Source organism: Molothrus ater, chromosome 11 (assembly GCF_012460135.2).
Source record: "Molothrus ater isolate BHLD 08-10-18 breed brown headed cowbird chromosome 11, BPBGC_Mater_1.1, whole genome shotgun sequence".
Classification (NCBI taxonomy): domain Eukaryota; kingdom Metazoa; phylum Chordata; class Aves; order Passeriformes; family Icteridae; genus Molothrus; species Molothrus ater.
In genome coordinates, this window is record NC_050488.2 from 16,406,799 (window position 1) to 16,430,984 (window position 24,186).

General features: G+C 46.7%; 2 protein-coding genes across 3 annotated transcripts in view; both read right to left on the reverse strand.

Annotated features, from left to right (window-relative positions):
* Positions 1–2,115: 2,115 nt before the first annotated feature.
* LMOD3 (leiomodin 3) lies at positions 2,116–8,103 on the reverse strand. Its single transcript, XM_036391010.2, is given in 4 exon segments — positions 2,116–2,342; positions 4,480–5,874; positions 7,677–7,711; positions 7,714–8,103. Coding segments are annotated over 4 exon segments (1,716 nt in total). The 5' UTR covers positions 7,973–8,103; the 3' UTR covers positions 2,116–2,315.
* An 8,851-nt stretch (positions 8,104–16,954) lies between these two features.
* The window catches only part of FRMD4B (FERM domain containing 4B), a 125,052-nt gene continuing 117,820 nt past the window's right edge, over positions 16,955–24,186 (reverse strand). For both annotated transcript variants that reach the window (XM_054516092.1, XM_036391285.2), the window contains exons 19-23: positions 23,854–24,001; positions 22,789–22,914; positions 20,911–21,716; positions 20,218–20,350; positions 16,955–18,682 (exon numbers count right to left, since the gene is read on the reverse strand). In XM_054516092.1, the coding sequence (XP_054372067.1) occupies positions 18,562–18,682; positions 20,218–20,350; positions 20,911–21,716; positions 22,789–22,914; positions 23,854–24,001 (1,334 nt within the window). In that variant the 3' untranslated portion in view covers positions 16,955–18,561. The remainder of the gene's footprint in view (positions 18,683–20,217; positions 20,351–20,910; positions 21,717–22,788; positions 22,915–23,853; positions 24,002–24,186) is intronic.

Sequence of the window (24,186 nt, forward strand, 5' to 3'; positions counted from 1 at the left end):
CCTTGTGCCTGTGTCTGTGGTTGGGGTGGTGGGAGATCTGCTGGCACCCTGTGGCTCGTGCCACAAGCCCATGCTGGGGTTGAAGCTGCTGGCTCTGACTGCTCTGTGTCAGCTTTGTTGAGGCCCAGGGAACCTCTGAGCTGAAATATTCCAGCCTTGCTCTTGCATCCTTAAAACAGCTGCTTTACGGAGGTGGAATACTTAGGGCATTTCTTCATGCAGCTTTGGTCTCTTACATAACTCAACTCTACTTAACTGGGATTTCAATTCCTGTTAATTACCTGAGAGGGATTTTTGCCTCTAGGATTACTGAGAGCTGTGCCTTGAGCAGCACCAGCTCTGCTGCAGTCAAGCTCATGGTGTGATGTCTGTGTGTGCCTCCCTCCTCCTGTGATCACTGAGAGGCTGCTGGGTGGGAGAACATGGATCAGAGCAGAGTTTCACAGGTCATGCTCTATCCACCCTGGAAATTCATGTTTGGCAGCTTCTGGGTGTAGCAGGAATTGGTGCCTGGCAGCTTCAACTGGAGATTGTAAAGCACTATATTATATATTCCTTTGTGCTTCCCTGTCCCAGCTGCTGCAGTCTGAGCTGCACCAGCCTGGCCTTGAAGCCAGTCTGGAGAGCAGTGTGCTCCAGCAGCTTTCCTGGGCACTTACTTGGTGCATTTGTCACTTGCTGCTGTGCTCTGTGCAAGGGCTTGGTTGGAAGTACCAAGCTTCTTCCTTTCCTGCTCTTCTCCTTTACAAAAAGAAATAGCTGCAATGAAAATTATTTTCTTTTTTTTAATCTTACTTCCATGTTATGTGATGCTTTAAAGCTACTTGCTCTCTCTTGGGCAATACAGAAACCAACTTACCCAAGTTTGGGGCATTACTTTTGCAAACAGAAGCAGAGCTTTACAAGTTTGGAAGGTGGAGATTGGAAAGAGACTGGGTGATAGGTACCATAAGGACAAGAACAAGTGAAAATTTGAACAAGTGACAGTAGAGACTACCTTGGACTCAAGAGGTCTTGGACATTGCTGATACTACAGGACTATTAAAATAAATGTGGGAAGGGGGAGCAGGGAGGACTGGGATTTAGCTGCCAGGGCAAGGCTGCTAAGAGTTACCACTCAGAGGTGAACTCACCTGAAGGAAATCCTGCCAGGAGCTACAAAGCTGTGACTTTGGACCAAGCAGCCACAGGAAGGTACATTTTAGGACCTTCCTAAAGGAGGGTCCAAAAGGAGAGTTCTTTCCCTGTGTCTTATAGCTTTAAAAAACAAAGAAAAAAGCCCCTAAAACAATTGGTTTCTTGTGGATGTATTTCACAAGAGTGTGACTTACCTGTAGCTGCTTTACAAGAAAGGCAGCAGAAGAACTTAATGTGATCATAAAGAGGGAGGAGAAAAAAAAATCACAAAAATATTAAGGAAAAACTGAGTTGTGTATATACAGGGTTTACCCCTTCAAATCCAGCCCTGCCAGGATGTGACACACTGTTCACACATCATACTAGGAGGAATTAGGAGTTTCTTAAACCGCTGGAATAGGGGTGAGGCTCAGCCTCCTGCCACAAAAACAGTGTGGAGAGAGACCTAAAATGGCATTTCAGTGCTCTCCAAGGTGGCTGCAATTAAGGATTGCAGTAAGACAGGTGAATCACAGGGAATGAACATCACAGTTCTCAAGCAGGTGCTGATTTACCTGCTGATCAGGTAAATAACCACTAGACACTGTTCTGAAATAGAGGGAGCTTGGAAGGTGTTTGTTGTACCAGAGCAGTCGTTCTGTGAGTGCTTTGTTAGCAATGGAAGTGCTGCACACCTCTTACAGAGAGAGCTTTATTTCATTTCTGTTTCCTTAGCCTAAAAAATGAAGCTGTATACATAGAAACCAAATACATTTCTCATGGACAAGAGAGTAATAAAGTAGCATGTGTGTGAAAAGAAAGATAAGATAAAGCACAGCGTGTTCCTGCAGAATCTGGCAGCAGAAGGACAACGTGGAAGCAAAATAGTTTGCTGACAAACTAGAAAGACAAGGTTATTGATGCCTCTGAGAAAATACTCCCACAACAATCTGAAGCCTCACATCCACTTGGCAGACAGATGGCAGCAGGATTGTTTGATACCTGATGGAAACACTTAGCACTGACTTTTCCCATGCCAGCCGTTTTCAGCACACTTACACAAGTGTGTATCACAAGCTTTGTTCCCAAAGAGTTGAATACACCACCTGGGTTCTGCAGAAAACATCTGCTGAAACAGTTGTAAGCAAAACTTGAGTAGTCCTTATTCCAAGTTGTTTTCTTCAGGTCAGTCTGGTCTCTCACTCCAGCTGCTTTGGCAACGGCACCTGGACAAGGACGTGAAGTATTAGGAGGAGGAAATTTCTCAGCCTTATTTACCAGGCCAATTTAGTCTAATACAAACCCCCAGAAACTAAAATATAACAGCTGGGAACTCCAAGGAGCTCTGGTTGGGAGCTCTCTTTTGTTTGGAATGCCCTACTGGATGTTTGCAATACTTAAGGTCCAGGAAATCGGTCTGAAGGCCTTGAGTCCCACAGAGAGAACAAACACCCAACTCAGCTCAAGCAGCAAAACTGCATTTCAGAAATGAAGCTGAGCGAATTGAGGCAAAAAGGAGTTACCAAGATCATGGAGGATGGGCAGAATAACACCCTAATGCCCCAAATCCAAGCCAGGTGGTCTGATGACAGAGGCCAAAAAAGAGCCAACCCAAAAAATCCCCAAACAATCCACCAAAACAAACCACCCCAAGCCTCCAGAATGTGTCCATAGTTTCATTTTTCCATGGGCTGGGATAGCAATTGTTATCTGGCATGTTTAGGATGCACCATTAATTGATCTGTCTATCTTTAAACCCCCAGCTCTCATGGATAAAACCCTCCAGATCATTTTGGGGGAATGGCTGGGGTTCAGTATCACCTCTGGCATAGGGCAGCACCAAAGTTTCCCAACTATTGCTGTCCAAAACAAGGGCAGTGCCTGGCAGAGAACAAGTTCCATTGTCCTCCAGCCTCCTGAGAGCTGGGCAGGCAGCAGCTCCCACAGCCCTGGACCAACCTGCTGTCACCAGCACAATCTGTGAGCTGTCCACAAGCAGGTCTTGTTGTCTGGGATGTGGAACTAAAATGCAAACCCTAGACTGGCCCAGAAAGGCCAAAAATGCCCTGGGGAGAGGCCTTGGCTGCAGCCAAGTTGGACTGGTCAGCAGAAACTCAGAACCTCAAACCTTGCCTACAGGACAGAATGTTTAGGGTAATCCTGGACCAGAATCTGAGGTCACTGCAGAACCTGCACCTGCCAAAATATCAGGACAAACTACTCTGTCTGGAATTACCGAGGAAATAATTATTTCTTTGTAGGTATAAATGAAAGAAAAATTAGGCCCACTATATTAAAATGTCAATATTGAAAGAAATTATAATTACAAAATACTACTTGTCTACTTTTAACTACAAGGGATTTTCTGTCCTCTTCCTCAAGCCTTGGCAACACAAACAGGCATCAAGCTACAAATACACCAGCCAGGTTTTAGTATGTCTTGAATCAATGCAAGGGAATATAACAGGCCAGGAGAGCAAGAGGTTAAATCTGGTGCCCAGCATTTTGAGAAGAAGCCTATGAATTTGGTACCCAAGTGAGACCATACCCAAGAGGTAGTTTTCAGTTTTGGACTGGCATTCTAAAGTCAGGATGATCTTGAGCTCACTTGAGTTGACCAGTGAGCCAATTTTCAGTGGCAAAGTTTTACTTGAAAACAAATATAAAACCCCCTACAGTACCACTACTTTCTTCCTACAACCTTGTTCCATCTTCACTGCTGGTGGATCTAATTTCTTTTTTTCCTGTTACCACTAGAATTTTACAATTGATCTACATAAGGACAGACAGAAGAATGAGCAGCTAAGGACCACTAAAATAAAACACTCCTTGTTACTGGGTGAGGCAGGCAGGAGCAGGGCTGCAGAGTGTGAGTCCAGGCTGGATTTCAGAATGTGCCAAGTGCTCTCTTGTGTAAAGTGAGAGCTAAGGAAAAACACAGATATTGAACAGAGAAACATGGGGTTTATGAGAGACTGATGTAAAAACATAATACCTGTTGTACTCCTGAAACAAACAATAGCATGGGCCTGTCATAACTAATACACTGTTAGGAGCATAGAAAGGTAAAGTTTCTGTGGGTTTGTTCACCTCCTGAGTGAATTTCCTTTCTTTTACCCTGTGGATGCAGCTGGGGATGCACAAGGCTGCAGCCTTGGTGTGAGTTCCCTGTGCAAGCCGTACCTCAGTGCTGCTGGAAAACAACCACCCGCCCACCAGGAGTGGCAGCCTGACACAAAAGGGTGACAATGCCACGTGCAGGTGCATTTGCCAGCCCTGCCAAAGCCCAGCACTTCCAGCCAGGGCTCAGAGCACAGCAGGTGAGTGCCATTCCCCCCGTCAGAGGCAGCACTCTGCACTTACCGGCCTGAGATAGGCGACGTTGCTCTGGCGGATGTCGTTGAGGAGCTGATCTCTCGGGGTTATTTCCACCAGGGGAGGGGGTCTTCTCCTGGGAACTGGTTTAAGTGTTTTGATGACGTCTTTGAGGTTGGTTTTCTCAGCAGGCTCCACGTACTCTGGCACGAGGGGTTTGCGCTGAATTTTTTTCAGCTTGACCACTTTGAAGTTGATGGGTTTCTCCCTGCACGGCTGCTCGGGTGCTGGTGGCCTCGTGTTCTCCTGCCTTTTGCTCAGTGACACAGCTGCAGGGACAGGGGGTTTGGGGGCTTGTGGAGGCTCCTGCATCCTCAGCTGGGACAGCGGTACCCCCAGCATTTCCCACATCCCAGGAGGCAACCCAAGTCCATTCTCCAACATCGCTATCAACTCTTTCTGCTCCTTCATCTGCTGTTGCCTTTGCCCTTCTTGCCTCTTTTGCCTCTGCTTGTCCAGGTTCCTGCTGAGCAGGTTGGTCACCACCATCCTGGGCCCCGGCAGCTCGAAGTGATAGCCCATTTTGAGGAGGGTGTTGTTGGCTTTCAGCAGCCTGGCAATCTCCATCTCCGCCTGGTGGCCCAGCAGGCCGCGCTGGTTGTGGAAGCGGAGCTCCGTCAGCGTCTCGTTGTACTGCAGGCAGCGCATGATGGCCACGATGCCTTTGCCAGAGATGAAGTTGGAATCAATGTTCAGGGTGGTGATGCTCCTGTTCTCCCTCAGCATGTTGGCCAGCGCGAACGCCACGTTGTCGTCAGCCCCCACGTTGGCCAGGCTGAACGTTTTTATGTTCTTGTTCTTTTTCATGGCATTGACAAAATCGATCAGCATTTCCTTGGGGACGTTTTCTATGTTGTTCAGGTTGAGCTCCTTCACGTCCGGGTTGTTTTTTCGGACTTTCTCCAAACTGTCTTCTAAATTGGTTTGATTTCCTGAGGGCCTGGCACTTATCTTCATGAAGCTGGTATCCAGCGCTAACTTCTGGGGGATGTTCAATTTTGATATTTTCTTTTCATTTTCCTTAGGCTTTTCTTTGATTTCTCCTGGTTCTGTACCTGACTTCTGACTTATCTGGTTGATGTGACTGTTCTCATTGGTGTAATTCTTCTTTGTTTCCAATTCAGTCTCATTTTCTTCTTCTTCTTCTTCTTCCTCGTCATCATCTTCCTCTTCCTCTTCCTCCTCTGCTTCTTCTTTCTCATCCTCCTCCACCACCCTCTCCTTATCACTTCTATCTGTCTTTGTGTCCCCAGGTTGTGTTCTTGACTCAGACACGTGCTCATTTTGGTAATGTCTCTCTTTTCCCTCTGGTCCTGGCATTCTCCCTCCAGCCACCTCGCCACTGCTGCCGGCCTCTCCTTCCATCTCCTCCGCAGCACTTCTCTGAGGAAGACAAAACCTCACAGCTGAAATAGTTGCAAGACATCTTTGCTACAATAACTTTCTGCTCAAATAAACACGTAGCAGCTGGATTTAGATTCCTCATTGCCCCTACAATAGAGAATAATCCTTAAAAGTGTCACTGCTGTAAATTCAGGCTGTACCAGCTTGCTTGGGAACACAGGAACAACTTGTTCCAAAGAGGCTGCAAACCAGTTTCTCATCTTTGCCTACTAAATTAAGTCCTAACAATTAAATCCTGAACATATTTAATGATATGTTAAGATGGTCTTTGAACCCTTCTGGGGGTTAAGAGTTTCTGATCCAAAGTCTCTTTCTGGATTTAGTGTAATTTTTATAATTTCTTTGACAAGAAAGTTTCCTTTGTATGCCACAAAGCACTGGACATCAGGGTGACCCCCTGATGGTTTGCTCAGCCCAAGGAGGAGTGAAGAGGGCAGTTGTGACCACTGTGGAATCATCCAGCACAAGGGACAACAGGGCCACCTGCTCTGGCAGTCCCAGAGCATCACACCTAAGGCAGCACCTCACTGAAGATAAAATAGTAGCTCAGTTTGGAGGCCAGAGATAAGAAACCAGCCCCTGCACAAAGCAGTTGCAGGGCAATGAGGCTTCTACCATTCAAATAAATTAGTTGCAAACATCTACCAATTCCAGAGACACTCCTTGCTTAGATTTTTCTTTGTCAAGCATCTTTTTGCAAGCTGTTCCTCCATCAGAGAGAAATGCTAACAAAGCACTAATAAAATCAAGCTATTTCCCTGAGATTTGCTCTCTTCAGGTAGGACAGTGCCATGGCTTGTGCTGCACCCAAAGTCAGACAAAATGGTCCCAGACACTTCTGCCCTTGAGGCTGTGGTGGTGAATGGGTTTGGGATGGGGATTGATGGACCAGCTGTGAATGCAGCAGCCAGCTCCACGCCCAGGTTTCAGATTTAACCTCTGAAGTGTTACAAAATTGTTTCTTTGAGCACAAGAGTGCAGGAGAAAAAATCCCACAGATTTCCCCTGGTCTCCAAAGGCAGCCCATGCCCTGGGAAGTCTGGGATGTGCCACACTGGTGTGTATTAGCAAACCACTGATATTTAAAACAAAAGTAAAATAAATCAGTTACCTCAAATTCACTTCCAGTGAACTTCACATTCAAGTATGGATGTGTTTCATCTGGCCAAGTTTCAATTCTATTAACCTATTTTTAAGTGTAGCCCTCATCCTGAAAGATATCTAAGTATGACCTTAACTTTAGTTCAAAGTCATGGGGATAGTCAAATAAATTTAAGCATTGTATTGAGTATGGTTGAACTAGTTCAAGAGTTTGCATGCTTGGTTGTTAATGTTTCACCTTGTTAAAATACAGTGGTTTGGGGTTTTTCTCCAGCAAGTCATTAAATTCTGTCAATTAATAATTTAATTTGTATGATTAATATAATCTTCCATGGAAAAGCAACATGGTGTTCTTCCATATGCAAAATCAAACTAATTAGAGTTACATCCTCCAAAACTGATCTTGTGACAGTTTCTCAGTGATTTGCTTCACTCAAATCAGAATTAGGAATTTTTTTCTATTAAAAAGCTTAAGTAAATATTTGGGAAAAGCAATTAAAAAGTTACTAACCCTGACATCAGTGCAAGCTGGATTCTATCACTGATGAGGCTTTTAGGATTAATCTACATTTGTTTGTACTCTACCTTACGTAAGAAGCAGAGGCAGGTTAAGGTATTAAAGCTACAAAACAGATCCCGCTGCTGATGCATAATAAATATTTGTGATTTTTGCTTGTTACCTCAGAGGGCAAGAGGGTGACAGGAACTCTCTCATCTCGAGCATGCGTCTGGATGCCTTCTGCCAGTACAGGTAGTCAACCAGGGACCTGTGGTCGAAGCTGCCCGTGGGGGGTTTCTCTGTCTGATCCCTCTGTATCATTCCAGTTGGGATTTCAGGGTCTGGGGCCATGACTTCCATCTCACTCTGCAGCTCCTTCAGCTCCTCAGGGGACAGGTTAGCCAGGATTTCATCTTCATCAATGTCCTCAGGACACACGTCCTCATCGGAGTTTTGGCCAAGTTCAGACATGTTCATTCTCCTCTCCTTCCTCTAACACTTTTTAAACCTAAAGAGAAAGATAAATTTCAAAGGATTTTCTTTTTTTCCCTCCTCACTAGCAGTAGCTGCTCTGGTTAAAATGACCAGTTCATGTTTTGGTCCTGAGCTGTGGCAGCTCCTGGGCTCAGTGTGGGGCACAGCCCGTGCAGCTAAGTCTATATTAAGCTGCACTTGGCTGGATAAAGAGAATTTATGGCGATGCTCCATTTTCAGCAACCTGTCAGCTGTGCAAACCCTTCTGACATTTCAGTGCAGCTGGTGTGTCCCCCACTGAGGGAGGCAGAAGACAGACATGTTCCAGAGGATTCCTGGGACTCTGCACTGCTCAGGGTGGAATCACCAGAGCGGGATGAAGGCACATCAGAGGCACCTGTGAGATGTGCAGGTGAAATCTGGCCCCTGGGAAGAATCAGAAAAGTCTCTGTGTCCATAACATCTCAAATCTATCTCAAAAGGACCAGAGACCACAGGCCCAGCACTGTCCTTAGGCCAGGTCTAAGCCCTGGCTGACTGTCACAGGGGGTTTGGTAAGAGTGCAGCCACCCTCTGTTGGTGACTTCTCCCAAACCTCACATCCTGGCCTGGGGAAAGTCCTCCAAGGTGAAAAAAGGAGGGTAGAGCTGGTACAGCGTGCCCCTTGTGCCTGGGGACAGAGGTCCATGCAAGGACAGGCACCAGCCCCTTGAAGCAGGCTGAGTGCTCCCAGGGAAGCATTTCCCATGGCACATCCCTGCTCCCACCCAGGGGCAATGCCACTGCCTGCTTCTTGACTGGCCTGGCCCTGTCATGAACATCATTTGCACCATCAACTCTTCTTGGCTGACAGTTCATCTCCAGATCACCCTTCTCCTACTTTTTACCATTTTTTTTTTCAGAATTAATAAGCAACTACAAAGATTTTCTTTGTTATATTTGTAGACCTGACGTAACTCCCCAAACTCCTCTTTTTGTAAGGTGTCCATTTCATCCAAGTGCCTCCTTCTTTCTTCAGAATATTTTAGAGGCTGCTAAATTCACACAGCAAACCTGCAGCATCACCATGTGCACGGTTTCTTTGTAACAGTAGAGTAGCAAGCCTGGCTAATTTTGCTACTCACAGTTTGGGCCGTTCATTGGATTAGGAAGATTTCCTCTCATAATTTCAAATTTTCTTTGCAGGGGTATCAAATCAAATCCTCACCTCGCAAATGCAGCTTCCATAGGAGCAAAACCATGGGGGAGAGGCTCTGAAACCATGCCCTGCCAATTTTTAAACCGTATTTCTCATCACAGTCTCAGCCATGCTCTGCTGGAGTCTGCCAGCAGCAAAATAGGCTCTGCATGATGATGGTGTCTCTTTGCTGTGTTTTGTAACATGAAACATGGAGCTCTAAGCCCTGTTAACCTCTATTAAAAGTCCATTATCCAAAGGTCCTCATTTGATTCATGCTGTTACACAGCAGGGAAGAGGGCAAAAATTTAGGAACAGCATAAGTGGCAAAGGAAAAGATAATAAATGTTTGTCATTTAAACAAGCCAAGAATGCAATGGCTCCATTTGCCCCTTTGGTATTTCAGGGATGTCCTTATCCTTGTTTTATATCATGCAGTGGCAAGCACAACAACAGACCCACACATCAATCTATCTGCTCCAGCAGCTCTTACTCCCCGTGATTGCTGCCCATAATAGAACCCATAAATGGTTTCCTGATGTTCTCAAATAAATCAGTGCTCCTCAGTAGCCAGTATGCTGCTCTCCCAAACCATGCAGTTTGGGCCCCAGAGGCTGTCTGTTCAGTGCTTGCTTCTCACTTGCTAATTTCTTGCCTGTAAATAAAGCCCCATGCCACCTTCTTGGGTTTCCATGATCTTCAGCCAGGCCATCTTGGGCCATGGTCTTGTCAGATCATCTAAGTTAAGCAGGGTCAAACCCATGAAGTCCTCTTGAGAAGGAAAACAGGGGTACTGAGAACACTATCAGGTGTTTGAAAACCACTTTTTCTCTTTAACAGAAATATATCACTTGTCACTACCACCATTAGGAAACTCTAGACTGGGAATGATGCCTTCCCCATCAGATGCAGAGCAAGGGGCTGCCTGGTGACACCTCTCCTGGTGACTTGGGTGCTAATCCCACAGATTTCCAAGGTGGGTATCATATTTTGCCTACCTTAGGTCTCTCCTCCATAAATTATTTTTCCAGGATGTACTTCCTTTCCTAACACACTGCTTAGTGTTTTGGTGTTCTGGTAACAGCACATTAGAGCAACAAACAACACCCTGGAGGTGAGGACATGTTCACAGTGGGTCTAAAACACTTTTCCAAATCTAAACTCCCATCTTCTTCCCAAAAACATTTGTTGGTGCTCCCGTCAGAGCTTTCCAAAATAATCACACATTTCTCAACCTTCATTAAGACAGGAAAGCCACTTCCACTGGTGACACTTGCTCTTTCCACACCAATTTGACCCTTGTTCAGGAATCCCTGGGCTAACAAGCTGCTGCACTGCTACCAGAGGCAAGAGCTGTGCTGTGCCAGAGCTGCACTCAAAGCCCCAGCACAAGACCAGAGAAGGAAAACAGGGGTACTGAGAACTCTATTGGGTGTTTGAAAACCTCTTGTGATTGTGCAGCAATCACAGAGCAACTCCTACAGGTAGGAGCAGCTCAAAACTCACACGAAGCAGGTACCCAACAAGCATTAACCAAAAGCACTTCAAGAGCACACTGACAGAGGAAGAGGTCTGCCCTTGGTAGTGAACCATTCAGACTCACTGCTCACTGTTTGTAAGGCAGGCACTCACATATGGGTGAACTCTGGAATGAAACCAGGAGCCTCTCCTGCAGGATTGCTTCACCTCATTGATTTTTTTTCTCATTTACACATTCTCTTCAAAAATTCCAACCTATCCCTCGTGAAAGCCAAAAGGTTGACAAGGTCTTCACTTGAATATCAGCAAGGCCTGACTGCTGTGTCACCACTTGACAGGAGGCAGCCCATGTTTCAATCCCATGTTTCAAGTGCCTAAAACTGTTCTATTTTTAAGGTAATTGATGCTTGCCACATGCTGTGGCCAAATATTGGAGAGCAATTTCTATAATGTTGGCTTTCATTTTTTTGGTTTATAAATCCCCCCACACATAAATCCCCCCTCTATTACCAATCCATGGCATTTCCAAGTGCCACTGGAAGGAGTCAGGGAATGTGCCCATGTAACACAACCTTGCATTACTTTTAAGAAACTCTTAGGCTGATAGGAGAGTCTAAAATTGACAATCAGTAGCATACAGCAAGCATGTCCAGCAATGCAGTGTAACCCAATACAGGGATTATAAAGGGTCAGATGATGGGATCTGAACAATAACAACCACTGAGAAATGGGAGCAGTCATACAGAGACACCCTGTGGGAAAAACACCAAGGGGAAAAAAAATCACCCACCACACCTCCAAACTCTTCCAGATATAAATATATCAGATTAAGTTTGTTGCTTAAATAGAGTAAGGACGCCTGACTTTGGAAGTATTTTGCCCAAGTTGCTTGACAGGGAGCTGCAAAGCCAAACCCTGTGAGAAGCAGCAGGCACAGCAGGCTGGGTCAGGGCAGGAGTGAGCAGAGGGATGGGGATATGAGCCCTCCACTGCTGCCCCAGCTCAACCAACCACATTTCACTGTGCTGAGATCTCTCATCATCTCCCATGATCTCTCCCATCATCGCTGTGTTGATGTCTTGTAATTTCCTCTGCCTCTAGAGAAACACACAGAGCTGCATCTCCTGTTTCAGTGGGACCTGGATGCTTCTAATTTGCCCCCCCCCCCCCCAAAAGAGCTTGGTGATTTATTTATTTATTTTAGTTTCCATTTTTAGAGAAATCTGAGAGCAGCTACAGTACCTGTGCAGTAGGAAACGACCTCTGTCATCATCCACCTTCTTGATTGCAGGGAAAAGAAAACATTAACAAGTCTTGGGAGAAAAGGGGAGCAGGGAGAAGACTTTGGTCCTGACAGAAATCAAGGACAGAACATTTCAGCCTGGGGCAGGGCACCGACCACCCACAGTGGCCTGTCCAAAGCAATCCTGTAGGGAAATGCATTGGCAAGTCAGATGTGTATGCCTAGGTTTGTATTAAAAAGGGTTAAATAATCAGCAAATGGATTTCTAAATCATTTCAACTGTTTAAAGCCATTAAAAATATCAAAACCCCCATGATTTTGGGGTAGGAGCCAGCCCCACATATGAATGTTGACACTGAGATTTTGCTGGTGGGGGTCTGGAGATGACACGAAAGGCAACTGAGCTGCTCCTGGGCTGATCCAGGACAAACCTTTGCTGCATTCAGAGCCAAAATCTGTTCCAAATCTGACTCCCAAAGAGTGACTTTCTGGGCTTGCTTGCCACTGAACAGCACCACACCTCCCCTGCAATCTCCCAGCATTTTGTTACTGACCACACTCTGAAGAGGCTGGAGCAGCACCTCCAGCTCAGCCAAGGGGGCTGCTCTGCACCATGTTCTGTTACACAGAGCAGCTCTGTGGCTACAGGAGGGACTTTCTGCTCCCAGATGTGGCACAAGCATGGGCAAGATGCTGAAACACTCAGCCCTGGTTTCTGCTCACTTGGTATTTTCCTTTCCCAGCTTGTTATTTACACGACCTTGGTGAAGCACTTGTAAATACCTGAATGTTTTCATCCCTGTGTGGTGCTTTGTTACCTCTTCTTCCCAAAGCACAGTGCTAACAGCTGCCAAAAGGAGTAGAAAACCAGCCTGTGGTGAATAAAACCAGGTCTGTGAAAGACCATGAGTAATTTTGTTATTTTATGGGGAGCAGGCAATTCATGATGTTTGTTACCTGACCACGACCTCAGGGACTGAGCCTGGGGCTTCTCACCCATGGGCAAACCCAAAAGGTGCCTGAGCTGCCTCAGTGTGGCTTCACCTGCTTTGGGACAGAGCTGAGGCTGCTTGTGGCCACCACAAGGGGACACTGAGCCCTGCACCAGGGCCTGCCTGGGGACAGAGAGCCTGGGGCAGCACTGGCTCCTGTCTGATGGGCACAGCTGGCCTGGGCACGAGGCAAACACGGTGCTGAACCCCACACTACCCATGGGCATTCACCCAAATGTTTGCTGCTACTAACAGAGGGCTTGCTCTTCCAAATCTTTGTGCAAAACAGGCTCAGAGATTCAATACTTGCATCAGAAGTGCAAGCTCAGACCTTGAGAGAAGACGTTCACCTCCCTGAAAACTGTGCAAGAACCTGTCTGTGACAGCATGTGCAATTCAGCAATTATTTACTGCTAACTCAACCTTTATTCTCACAATTTTTCTGTACTCTGGGTTTGCAGGGAAAAAAGAAAAAAAAAAAAAAAACAAAAAAACCAAACCCAGGAGTGACAAAAGCCTCTTGCTAAAAGCAGTGGCTAGAATTAAATGTTAAAATATACCCTCTCTTTTTAGGCCAAATGTGTATTTTCACTCCCAGTGTTGCCTGGCAGCACTATTAAATCAGAACTGCAATAACACAATGTCAAGGATTCTTCAAGAAGCAACAACAAAACCTTTGCAAGGAGCATTCACCTCCACATTTATATGAAACACTGAACTCAGCATAAGCAAATCAGATGAGAAACAGGCTCATCCTAAGAAACAATGTCACCCTTCACACTGAAATAGGGTGTATCTTTCTTTTACAGCACCCAAACTTATCACAGCCCCACACCTCGTGTCCTCCTGCCACCAGAATGCGCCCACAGGCAGTGATGCTGCAAAGGCCACGTGGCCACCTCCTTCTGCACACATGGGGCACGTCCTGCCCTAACCCCAGGCTGGCAGCAGGTGCAAGGATTTCTTCTAGAGTTACTCCAGCTGAGCCCTGGCTGGCTGCAAACTCCTCTCCATCTGCAGCTCTGTGATGGCACTCTAATGATGAAATAGAAATCGAGACTCCTTCCTGCTGTGCTGGAACAGGGCAGGAGGTGCCCAGGGAGGCAGAGCACATCCCTCTGCAGTCAAGGACTTGCTGAAGGATTTATGGTGATTCCCTTCATCACAGGGGACAGGCAGGGATAACCAAGGTGGATGGATGGCAAGGAGCTGCTGCTGGCCAGGAGTCTTGCTTCTGTGTCACTGAGACCCTGACCTTTGTGCCATGTGTCTTCCTGGGCCACCAGCACTGATCACAACTCACACTGCCCCTTTTCCAAGGAGGAAATGTCACCTCAGGCTTCATTTGCTCCAGCAGAGCACAGGGTAAAAAACTTTGATGATCAATCCTGTCCTGGGAGAGATTTCACTGAGAGAGATTTCACTACTCAGCAGGTGAGGCCCTGCTGTAGCTGAGACTGTCAGTTTTATACCTTAGAAATTGATTAAATATGACAGAAAAGTACAAAGGAGATGGAAGAACAGTGTGGAATGCAGAAACCTTCCTAGGAGTAGAATGAACACAATCCAGACAGTGCCAGGCAAGCACAGGGAGCTTCTCCCCAGGCTGAGGAGCTCTCCTGCAATGATCCCAAAGCCCAGAAGATGGAGCAAACCTTCAGTGTTTATAGGATTTCCTACACACGTTTTGGGATGGGCTGGGTCACGGTGGAGGCTTCTCACCCACCCAGGAGTTACAAACATTGCTGCTGCATTCTTCACACTTCAGCTGAGCAAGCCCAAGATCATAAAGGAGAAGTCAGCAGAAACCTGCAAGAGTCACAGACTAAGTCACCTTGGCCAGAAAGTTTCACATCAGTATAGTCAGGTGAATTTTAAAGATCAGTGGTCTTAAAAAGATTTTCCTGTGTTGGAGAAGAGGCTCCTGGCCTGAGCCTCATCCCTCCTGGTCCCTGCACTGGAGGAATGTCCAACACCAGCCTCCCACAGGGCTCGTGGCAACTCCTATCAGTGCTTGTCCTCCCATATCTCAGTGGTTTTGTTCAAAACAGCAGAGAAGAAGCAGACAGTAATTAAAAATATCAGGCATGGCTTATTTTAGCTCAGTGCCCAAATTCCTTTTTAAGGATTCCTGGCAAGGACTGGGTCTTCTTTTTAACTCAAAGCACTCAAAACCACTCCACTACACACAGATTTAAGTGGGGTTTTATTTCCCCTTCACACTCCCATCAGCAGCATCTACCTTCTGAAGAGAGAGATGTTTGTAAAATCAAAGCCTCTGGGTCAGGTGTTTCACCTTGCTCACCTCCTGGCTTTGTTCTGATATTACCAAATAAGAATTTCTGATATTTCTTCATACTGGAAGAAAGGGTGAGGGAGGATTCCAGAGGAGCACACGAGGCAGGAAGGCTCCTCTCTCCAACTCTGCTGTCAGGCACTAGATGTCCTCAGTTATCCTGGTGAGGCAGGCTGTGGTTAAACAGCTACACACAGATGAGATAGGAATTCAAACAAAGCACAGGCAATTTGTATTTCAGCTGTGAACAAATAAGATCATGATTACAAGTATGCCCTTATTACCTCCTCAGCTGCAGTTGTTTCTGTGAACAGTTGTACATCTGCATCAAAACATCACTCCAGAAACTCAACAAAGCAAGCTGGGAATCTGTAAAGGGCGAAGTTAAAGGTCCTGGGGAACAAATGGCAACAACTGGGTGCAGCAGCAGCTCCCTTGACAGGCAGGAGATGCCACAGAGACATCATGGTCTCCCTTTCTCTCCCTGTGCCACCCAAGACTGACCCTAAGCAACATCTGAGAAAAGTTGGACATTCTTATTCTCTTCTTCTGGGCCTCCTTCTTCACTTTGTATTTCCACCCTTCATAGAAGTTCCTAAAAACAAAACCCTTGTAGAGCCAGGCATGTGGAGAATGACAAGAGGGGCTTGAGAGCCACAGCTCCACCACCCCTGTTCCATGTCCAGCTCCTCTGCTCAGCTCTTGCTAACTGGAAACTGCAACCAGGCTCTGAACTCTGGCCCTAGAGGTTTTATACACAATACCCCCAAATATAGCAGATCATCCTCAACCCAAACCCACCTCAAATCCCCATTTTCTCAACAACTGCATCCAAAATCACCCTGGTGCTGTCCCAACAAGCCAGGCTGAGTGCCAGGGTTGTGCCAACACGGATGTGTTGGGCTGAGCTAAATCCTGAATGCTTTCAGAAAAGCCAACACAAAATTCTGTGGGTACAGCATTAAAACAAAGGATTGCAAACAAAGCTTTAAATAGGGAACAAGCCTTGTTACACATCTCATTTCCTTTTTGTAGGAAAAGCTTTGATAGTGCTAATTCCATGAGCTCTGGGTAAAGAACTGGAGACTTGGGACCACTCAGCTTCCTGCTCAAAGCACTGCTGGTTTGTAGTGTCAGGGGGGTAATTTTAATGGGCCCACCTGCAGGTTTTTTAAACACCTATTTCCACCAGCAACCTGGAAAAAAGAATAAAATTCAGTGGTGGTTGTGAAGTTTATGGGCACCTCAAAAAGTAGGGAACGACAACTCTGAAGAGAGGAGAGTAAAACTGAATAACCTCAGCTACTGGGTGACCAGGGTGCAGAAGCAGTTGTACATCTGAAAGCCAAGTCACTCTTACAGACAGGTGGGTGTCTCAGGGGGCACCAACTCCAAAGAGGACCCAGCACTCGAGCAACACAAACCCTAAAAGCCGTGTTCCAAATGGGAAAGGCTGTGGCAATTCCTAAGTGCAAGGACAGATGGGCAAGAAGCATTTTGAACAACACAAGGACACCTCTGTCTCTGTAACATGGGAGGGATGCTGAGAGAGCCCAGCTTGGCTCCCTCGGTACAGCTGATGGAGAAGCAGAAATTCTGACCTGATATTCTGCTGTTTTGGATCTCTGACCTGCCTGGGGCCAACCTTCCTTCAAGTGAGACCACTGACCCTCTGCACCCCAGCCAACACCACGGGCCAAAAGAAATCAGAGCACAATGATTATCTTCAAAGCCCTGAAATAACACACACTGCACTCTCCCAAGCACTCAAGGAGAAACAGGAGGAATGCTGAAGTGGTTTTGGTAGCACACTTTTCAGTTTATTGACCTATACAAAATAATAGGTCTAAAAAATTCAGGAGTAGTAAAAGAATAAGCAAAAAGAGCTCTCGCATTTCTAGAAGGCTATACAAATATGCAAAACCAAGGAAATAAGTTATTTTTTATTTTGTTTTTGTTCGTTTAATTCCAAATTGCGACTCTAATAATACAAACAACTAAGTACCAGCTTAACAAGTGTGTCCTTCTGTATATATTACATGCTCTGGAATACTGGTAAAAAAACGTCAAAAAAGTTTATCAGAAACCTTTCTATTCACAATATGAACAAGGAGTAACTAATCTTCTGTATAAAAGAACAAAAGAGCACCATTTCTGGAATCCTGAAGCACAGTACAGCTGAGAAACGAGAGAGATTTTACCATATGCAGACGAATCATCAGGAATCAGGCAGGATAACCCTGTGCCAGTTTGTTCCTACAGATGGATGACCTGAGGTAGGTTTATCCCTCTTAAAACTAGACTGCAGTCACATGTTTTTTTCCTACACAAATGGTTCTGTGAAAAGGCTGTTCTGTCACTCAGTGACTCTGCAACGCACCTGGCAGTTCAGGTGACTCGTGGAACAATCCTAATGCCCCTCATTTTAAGGCACCCACTTGGCTGTTTGTGTTTGCATCCACCTTAAAATACTGGCCACTGCTCCCAAATTGTTCCCTGGGGCTCCCCACTGTGGATCCCTGACCCACTGTGGCACAGCAATGTGTCACTGTCACCGCTGAACAGGGGCCACTATGCAGCCACGGTGAAAATTTGCCTACTTCTCCACACAGTGAGGTTGTACCATGGAAAGGTCATTAAATGGGCCATTATTAACTATGTTTTATCATGGAAAAGAGAATTCAAAGTTCACTCCTTCTGTTTCCAAATCCACAACTAGCTATTGGTTTTACACAATGTATGTGTCAGCAAATTGTTTTTCTTTCCAGAACTTGCTTGTGATGCTAACAAACACTCTTGACAACACTCCAAAAACTGGACAGACTCATTCAAACCTCTATAATAAAAAAAACTCCAGCCTTCCTTCAAGTAATGTTCCAATACTGATTCAGTCATCCTTTGCCTCACTCACACACACAGATCTATCCTTCATAAGCCTATGAAACTTCTTCCAGGTCCTCATAAGCCATGGTAGAATAAATTTTCATTTTTTCTTCTTCTTTCAGACATCAGACTTGTGCTCTTAAAACTCCTGGTTTTTCCATAAGAGTCTCCTTTTCACATTTTTTATTTTTTATTTTCTCTGAGGTTTGCCTTCAACACCTTCCAATCTTCCCAAAAAGTGCTTGCTAAATATAAATACTTCAACCAAGTGCTGCATCTGCTCGTCGATGAACTGTGGCTTGCCCTGGGCTGTACGGATTCACAAAGAGACGCCATTCGTGGTAAGACTTTGTCAGTTGGCTACAGTCCCCCTGAATGCTGAATTCCACCTTTCCCAGCAGAACCAACAGCCTGCTTCCTCTTTTTGTTCCTTTTGCGAGTTCCACCCGAGGTGGGCCCCGGAGTGGCGGCGTTCTGTGCAAGGCACGCAGGGGTAGGAGGGAGTGAGGGGCGGCACGGGGGCTACACCAGCGTCCCGGGCTTGGAGTCCTCGTGCCAGAACAGCCTCTGCTCACTGCTGGGCAGCTCTGCCTCCAAGCCATCCTCCTCGTCCCCTCCCAGCTGGCTCGGCTCCACGTAGGTCCTGCAACACAGACACAGCACCAGGCTCAGCTGAGGGTCCTCCCCAGGCTCTGGAATTCATGCATCTCCCTTGGGCTCAAGGTTATGCTGGTGATTTTGAGTTTGCCTCCAAGCACAAACCCGTTTTTTGTGCTGTAATCAGTAAAGTTGTGTGCAAGAGCAATCTTAGCTGCTCAAAGCTGCCATAGTATCACAGACTGGTTTGGCTTGGAGGGACTTTAAAGCTCACCTTGTTCCAACATCCCTGCCCTGGGCAGGGACACTTTCCACTACACCAGGCTGCTCCAAGCCCCATCCAACCTGGCCTTGAGCACTGTCAAGACTGTTGGGTGTACTGATTGCTTGTTTGCCATGATCGCATTAAAGTAGAAAATAAAGCAGATGAACAATCAGACAAGTGATTAAGAATGTGGAAAATTAATAGCTAATGAACCTCATTTAGATAAAGCTGCTAATACAAGCAGAATTTTCAAAGCTCAATTATGAGAAATTAAAAAATTAGTAGAAACAGTATTTTTAAACACTGTTGCCATAGATATTTTAAATCACTTCAGTAAAACAGCCCATAGCACTTAGCTTAGAAAAAAAAGGATCTAGCAGCAGCTTTTATGTATTCCCTTACACTTTCATTTATTTTAAAACAAACAGAATTAAAAATTCAGTATTTTCACACAAGTCGGTCTGGCAGCAAGCATAAACTGCAACCCACAAAGCAGGAGGCACACGTGGGGTACTTATTACACTGAGCATAAGTGTATTTAAATGTGATGGCATTTGTGGGGGCAGAGTCATTCCCCAGGGCAGGAGCTTTCTGTCCTCACAGCCAAGTGCTCTGCAGTGGGGGGGACACATCCAAAATGCCAGGCAGAAGCAGAGAGAGCTGCAGGATTTCCTGCAAGGACCAAGCAGAGCCTGGGCTCTCTGCAGCCCTGGGGAGAGCCCCCACAAGCAGGGGGTGTCAGCAAACAGCAGCACATCCCCCATGGCTCCCAGGTTCAGCTCTGCCAAGGGGATGCACCTGGCAGACGTGGCACCACCTCAGACACGAGGCTGGAGAGGTGTTTCCTCTCCTTGCTTTCCCAAAAGTTTATCAGTACAAGCACTAAAGCTTCAGCAACCCAACAGGACTGTGTCCTGGGAAACTCCTAATGGGGTTGAGGAGAGTTCCCCCCACCAGAGGCACTGAGCTCACTGTGAGCTCTGCCTGCAACACTGCCCAGAGCATCACAGCTACCAGGGAGGGCAGGATGTTTGATTGTTTTGCACCAGCCACAGGAAAAAGTTGTGCAACCAATGAGTTCATCCTTGACTGTGACTGAGTTCATCCTTGACTGTGACTGCTCCCCACTTCCTTCAGTGCTGGGGTACAGTTAGTGGTGGAACAGCTCATCTGCTCCACACAGAAAACTGCCCTCACAACATCAATTTTATAAATACTTTTCATCCTGGCTATTTGAAATCAAGCTGATTTGCTCAGATTTAAGAGCCAGTGACATGCAGGAGGAAGGGCAGAAAATCTTCATGTATTCTACTCACCTGCTCTGCAAAGGAAGGTTGCCATAAACATTCCCATAACAGCTGGTGTAGGAGGAATGAGACAACGTATCGTAGTCTGAAAGTCCCAGTGCAAGGGGGGTTCTCCAGTTCCCAGCAGTGTTTGTAGAAGATGCTGCAATTAAAAAAAAGGATTACAACAAATTACACCTTTCTTCAGCTATATCAGCTGAGGAAAACAAGAAAATTTTCATCAGCAATCTCTATGGGGTTTTGCGGGACAAAGGCAGACAATGCAAACACAAAATATGATTTACAAGCCCTGTAGGGAGGCAAGCACTGTACAGGTGGTACTCTGGAGCTCTTAAAGTGCTTTCTGACACAGTCAGTGATGCTCACTGGGCTGTATTTTGGAAGCCATCACAGCCACTGCATTCACATGGCATGAAGCTTTGTATACTCCTTCTAGTTGCTAAATATACCTGTCAAACTCAAATGCTCTTTGAACTTTTCTGGGTTACTGTGCTTACACAAAGAGCAAAAGGCTGATTTACCCTTAGGAGAAGAGAACAAGCAAGACTTTCCTTCCAAGAACAGAACAAGATCCTACTTGGCTCCTCATCCACCTTTCAGGACAGAGCTCTGCTGACATCACCGAGGCAGTGACAGGGGGCAGAGCTGACAGCACAGCAGGGGTTTACAAAAGCACTGGGCACAGATGAAATCAGACCTTACCCGAAGAGAAAGACGACACCCGACTGCTGGGCGAGCACGGCGTCTGCAGAGCAGCAAAGCCCAAACTCCTCTGAGATCCTCTGTCAGACTCAAAGCCCGCCTGCAGGCTGTGACCCTGCTCCTTCTGGCTGGAGGCACGCTGGTACCAGCCCCGGAGATGCTCTGCTACTAAGGCCTTGTGAATGTTTTTGGTTATGTGCTCCGTTTTAGCAACTTGCTTCCTGGGGAGCCTGAGGGTGGCATAGGGGTTGTGTGGGACTCTGTCCACCTCGTCCTCGTGGTAGGAGCGGAATTCGCGGTACCGCTCGTAGCCGTAGTGCGCCGACGAGCGGTACGAGGGGTTCACGCTGTACTGCCCCTCCGTGTCACTCTCATAAACGTACCCCCCGTTGTAATAAACGTCGGGCTCAGTGTAAGGGCAGTACCCAGGAATGTAGTAATTAGAGGAAGGCTGCTCCTGATTTTTGTGGAAGACAGCGCTGCGGGCGTCCTTATGTGCCAGGTTTGGCATGCTCCCTGAACTTGCTGCGGAAATGTTGTGTTTCTTTGAGCGCCTCCGGCCCCTGGTCCTGTTGTCGAGGGTCTGAGTGGTGTAATAGGGATTGGGAGTGGGTGTCACGCAGTAATACTCTGCACTTGACTGGCTGGTGTAGGATGATCCATCGTCCAGGATCTCTGTGCTGCTGCTCCGCTGGGACTTGCAGAGGGAGAAGGCTGGCTTGTCAGCAGGAGCCTCGGACAGCAGGTGTGTCTGCGATTCCAGGCTTCCGCTGCGCTGCCGGCAGTGGCGTGGGGAAACATCTGGCCTAGAGCAACGCAGATGTTGGCTGGTTAAAGGCAAGTCTCACACAAATAAACACACAGAGCATGCAAGGACAGGTCAGCTGCCTCCCCAGCCCGAGCACAACGCAAATCCTGCCTTATGTTTGCACACAGAGCATTTGCAACGCACAGGACTCAGTTTGGCTGAATTTTGCAACAGCAGGAGATCTGCCTTATAATAATCTGTCAGGCTGAGCAAGGTTAATCTGTGACAGGGACACACTGAGCTAAGGTCACAAACACACATTTGGTAATGATTTACGGGAGGGCTCCCTCAATCACCTGCAAACCTACTGCTATTGATATGCTCCATGAAGCTGTTCTAGCTCATAAAGTGACCAAATGCCATAGATACACCCAGCCAACGCTAATGATGGAAGCTGTCTGAATCCCAGTAACTCTGCTTGCAAACAGAGAACTCTCCATCAGTAAACATCATGTAAACATCGGAAATCTCCATCTCCATTCCTTTCTAAAAGGAATAGCCTAGACAAGTAATGAGCTTGGAGCAGAACATGCAAAGATGGGTTTCCTTTGGATCTGTCTCTCACGGCTGCATTACCCCACCAAACAAACCTTGAGCTTTTGATAACATTCTAAGATTCTTAGCATCTCTCCTTCTCCACTGTGGATTGGCTTCCCAATATAATATCTCTAACCAATATTCTGAAAGCAGTGGGAATCCTTACACTGGCTACAGCTGCTAGCACCAGATCTGACATGATCACACAATCACCTGCAAACCTACTGCTCTTGATGTGCTCCAGGGAGCTGTTCTAGCTCATAAAGTGCTCAAATCCCATAGACTTGGGCTGGAGGCACAGCTGACACTAATGATGGAAGCTGTCTGAATCCCAGTAACTCTGCTTGCAAGCAGAGAATTCTCCATCAGGCCTCACATGAATGATGTCTGCTCTGACAATGTACCAGCTGAAACACTGATACCCCACCTCTGGGAAAGCCGCACAGCCAACAACCCTCCGCCTCTTAACACCATTTCCTTTCACCCTTGTGCTTCCCCAGGGCTGTGTGGCACCCAGAGCCCAGGTCTCTTACTGCAGGTGGCTGCTGCTGTAGGCGTTGCGGGTGAGCACGGGGGTGGTGGGCATGCTCCTGCCGCCCTGCGGCGGCGCCGGCCGCTCCAGCGCGCGGAACGGGCTGCTGTGCGCCGAGAGCACCTCCCTGCAGCAAGGCACACAGACACAGTGAGGTTAAACATCCCCCCCACATGTCACAGCACACCCACCGTGGGCAGCTGAAGTCTTGGAGAAACAAAAGGAAGGGCGGAATGTCGCCCTGATTTTTTAAGATGTTCTAACCCTTAGGATGTTTACATTCTTTCTCACACGCTTTCTGTAAATAGCTCATTGTTTTGCATTCTTTTATGGAGGAGGAGAAATTTGATGGGCTGTTGGTTTGTCCAGTGTCATTGGAGAGGTGGCACTGTCACCTCCAATCCACTGTCACTTTTGGAAAACTATAAATGTTGGAGTCAGATAATAAACTTCCTTTTTTCTTCACCTGCAAACCTACTGCTCTTGATGTGCTCCATGGAGCTGTTCTAGCTCATAAAGTGCTCAAATCCCATAGATTTGGGCTGGAGACACAGCTGACACTAATGATGGAAGCTGTCTGAATCCCAGTAACTCTGCTTGTAAACAGAGAATTCTCCATCAGGTCTCACATGAATGATGTCTGCTTTGATAATGTACCTGCTGAAATACTGATACCCATCAGGAGGGATGGGTAGGGTTTGGTGCTGCCTGAATCTACTAAGCACAGTCATCAGGAAGATGACAAGTTGTTAAATGAACACTGAAAAAACCCAGAAACTGACACAAAGAATGACAGCACAAGCAACTCCTGAAATGCAGCCCTTGCTATTATATTTCTCACCCATCTCAAACGTCTTCACAAAAACTACACTGCTCTTTGGTTTGAGATACTCTGTCAACTGCTTATACACACTTTTGTTCCTAGCCAGGAAATTCAGCTCCCATCCCCAAAGCCTGTAAGGCCAGAAGAGCAAGGAGGCAGTGGGCTCTGCTGGAATGCTCAGCAGGGACAGGATGCAGCTCATGGCAGCAGGTGCAGAGTGCAGCAGCAGTGAGATTTGCCTACCTGGAGTGTCTGCCTTCCAAGAGCTGCTCGTTTATGGATGACTTCCTGAGATGAATTCTCTCCACGCCAAGGGACTTTGGCGGGGGAAGTCTTGGAGAAAGCTGTGCAGAGCTGGGTCTCTGTGCTGCTGCAGGAAGTGATTCACTGACTGTTGGAAAGGAATATGCACTTTGTTAGAGCAAAATCCCTGATATTTCTGCCCTGTGTGCAAATCTGTGGCCCCTAAGGAAGAAGCACTTTGCAGTACAGAGACAATGACAGGAGCTGTGGACCTAGAAAAGATTTCCTGCCTGCACTGAGCTCTCTCCACACAGACAGGACATTGTGGAGGCT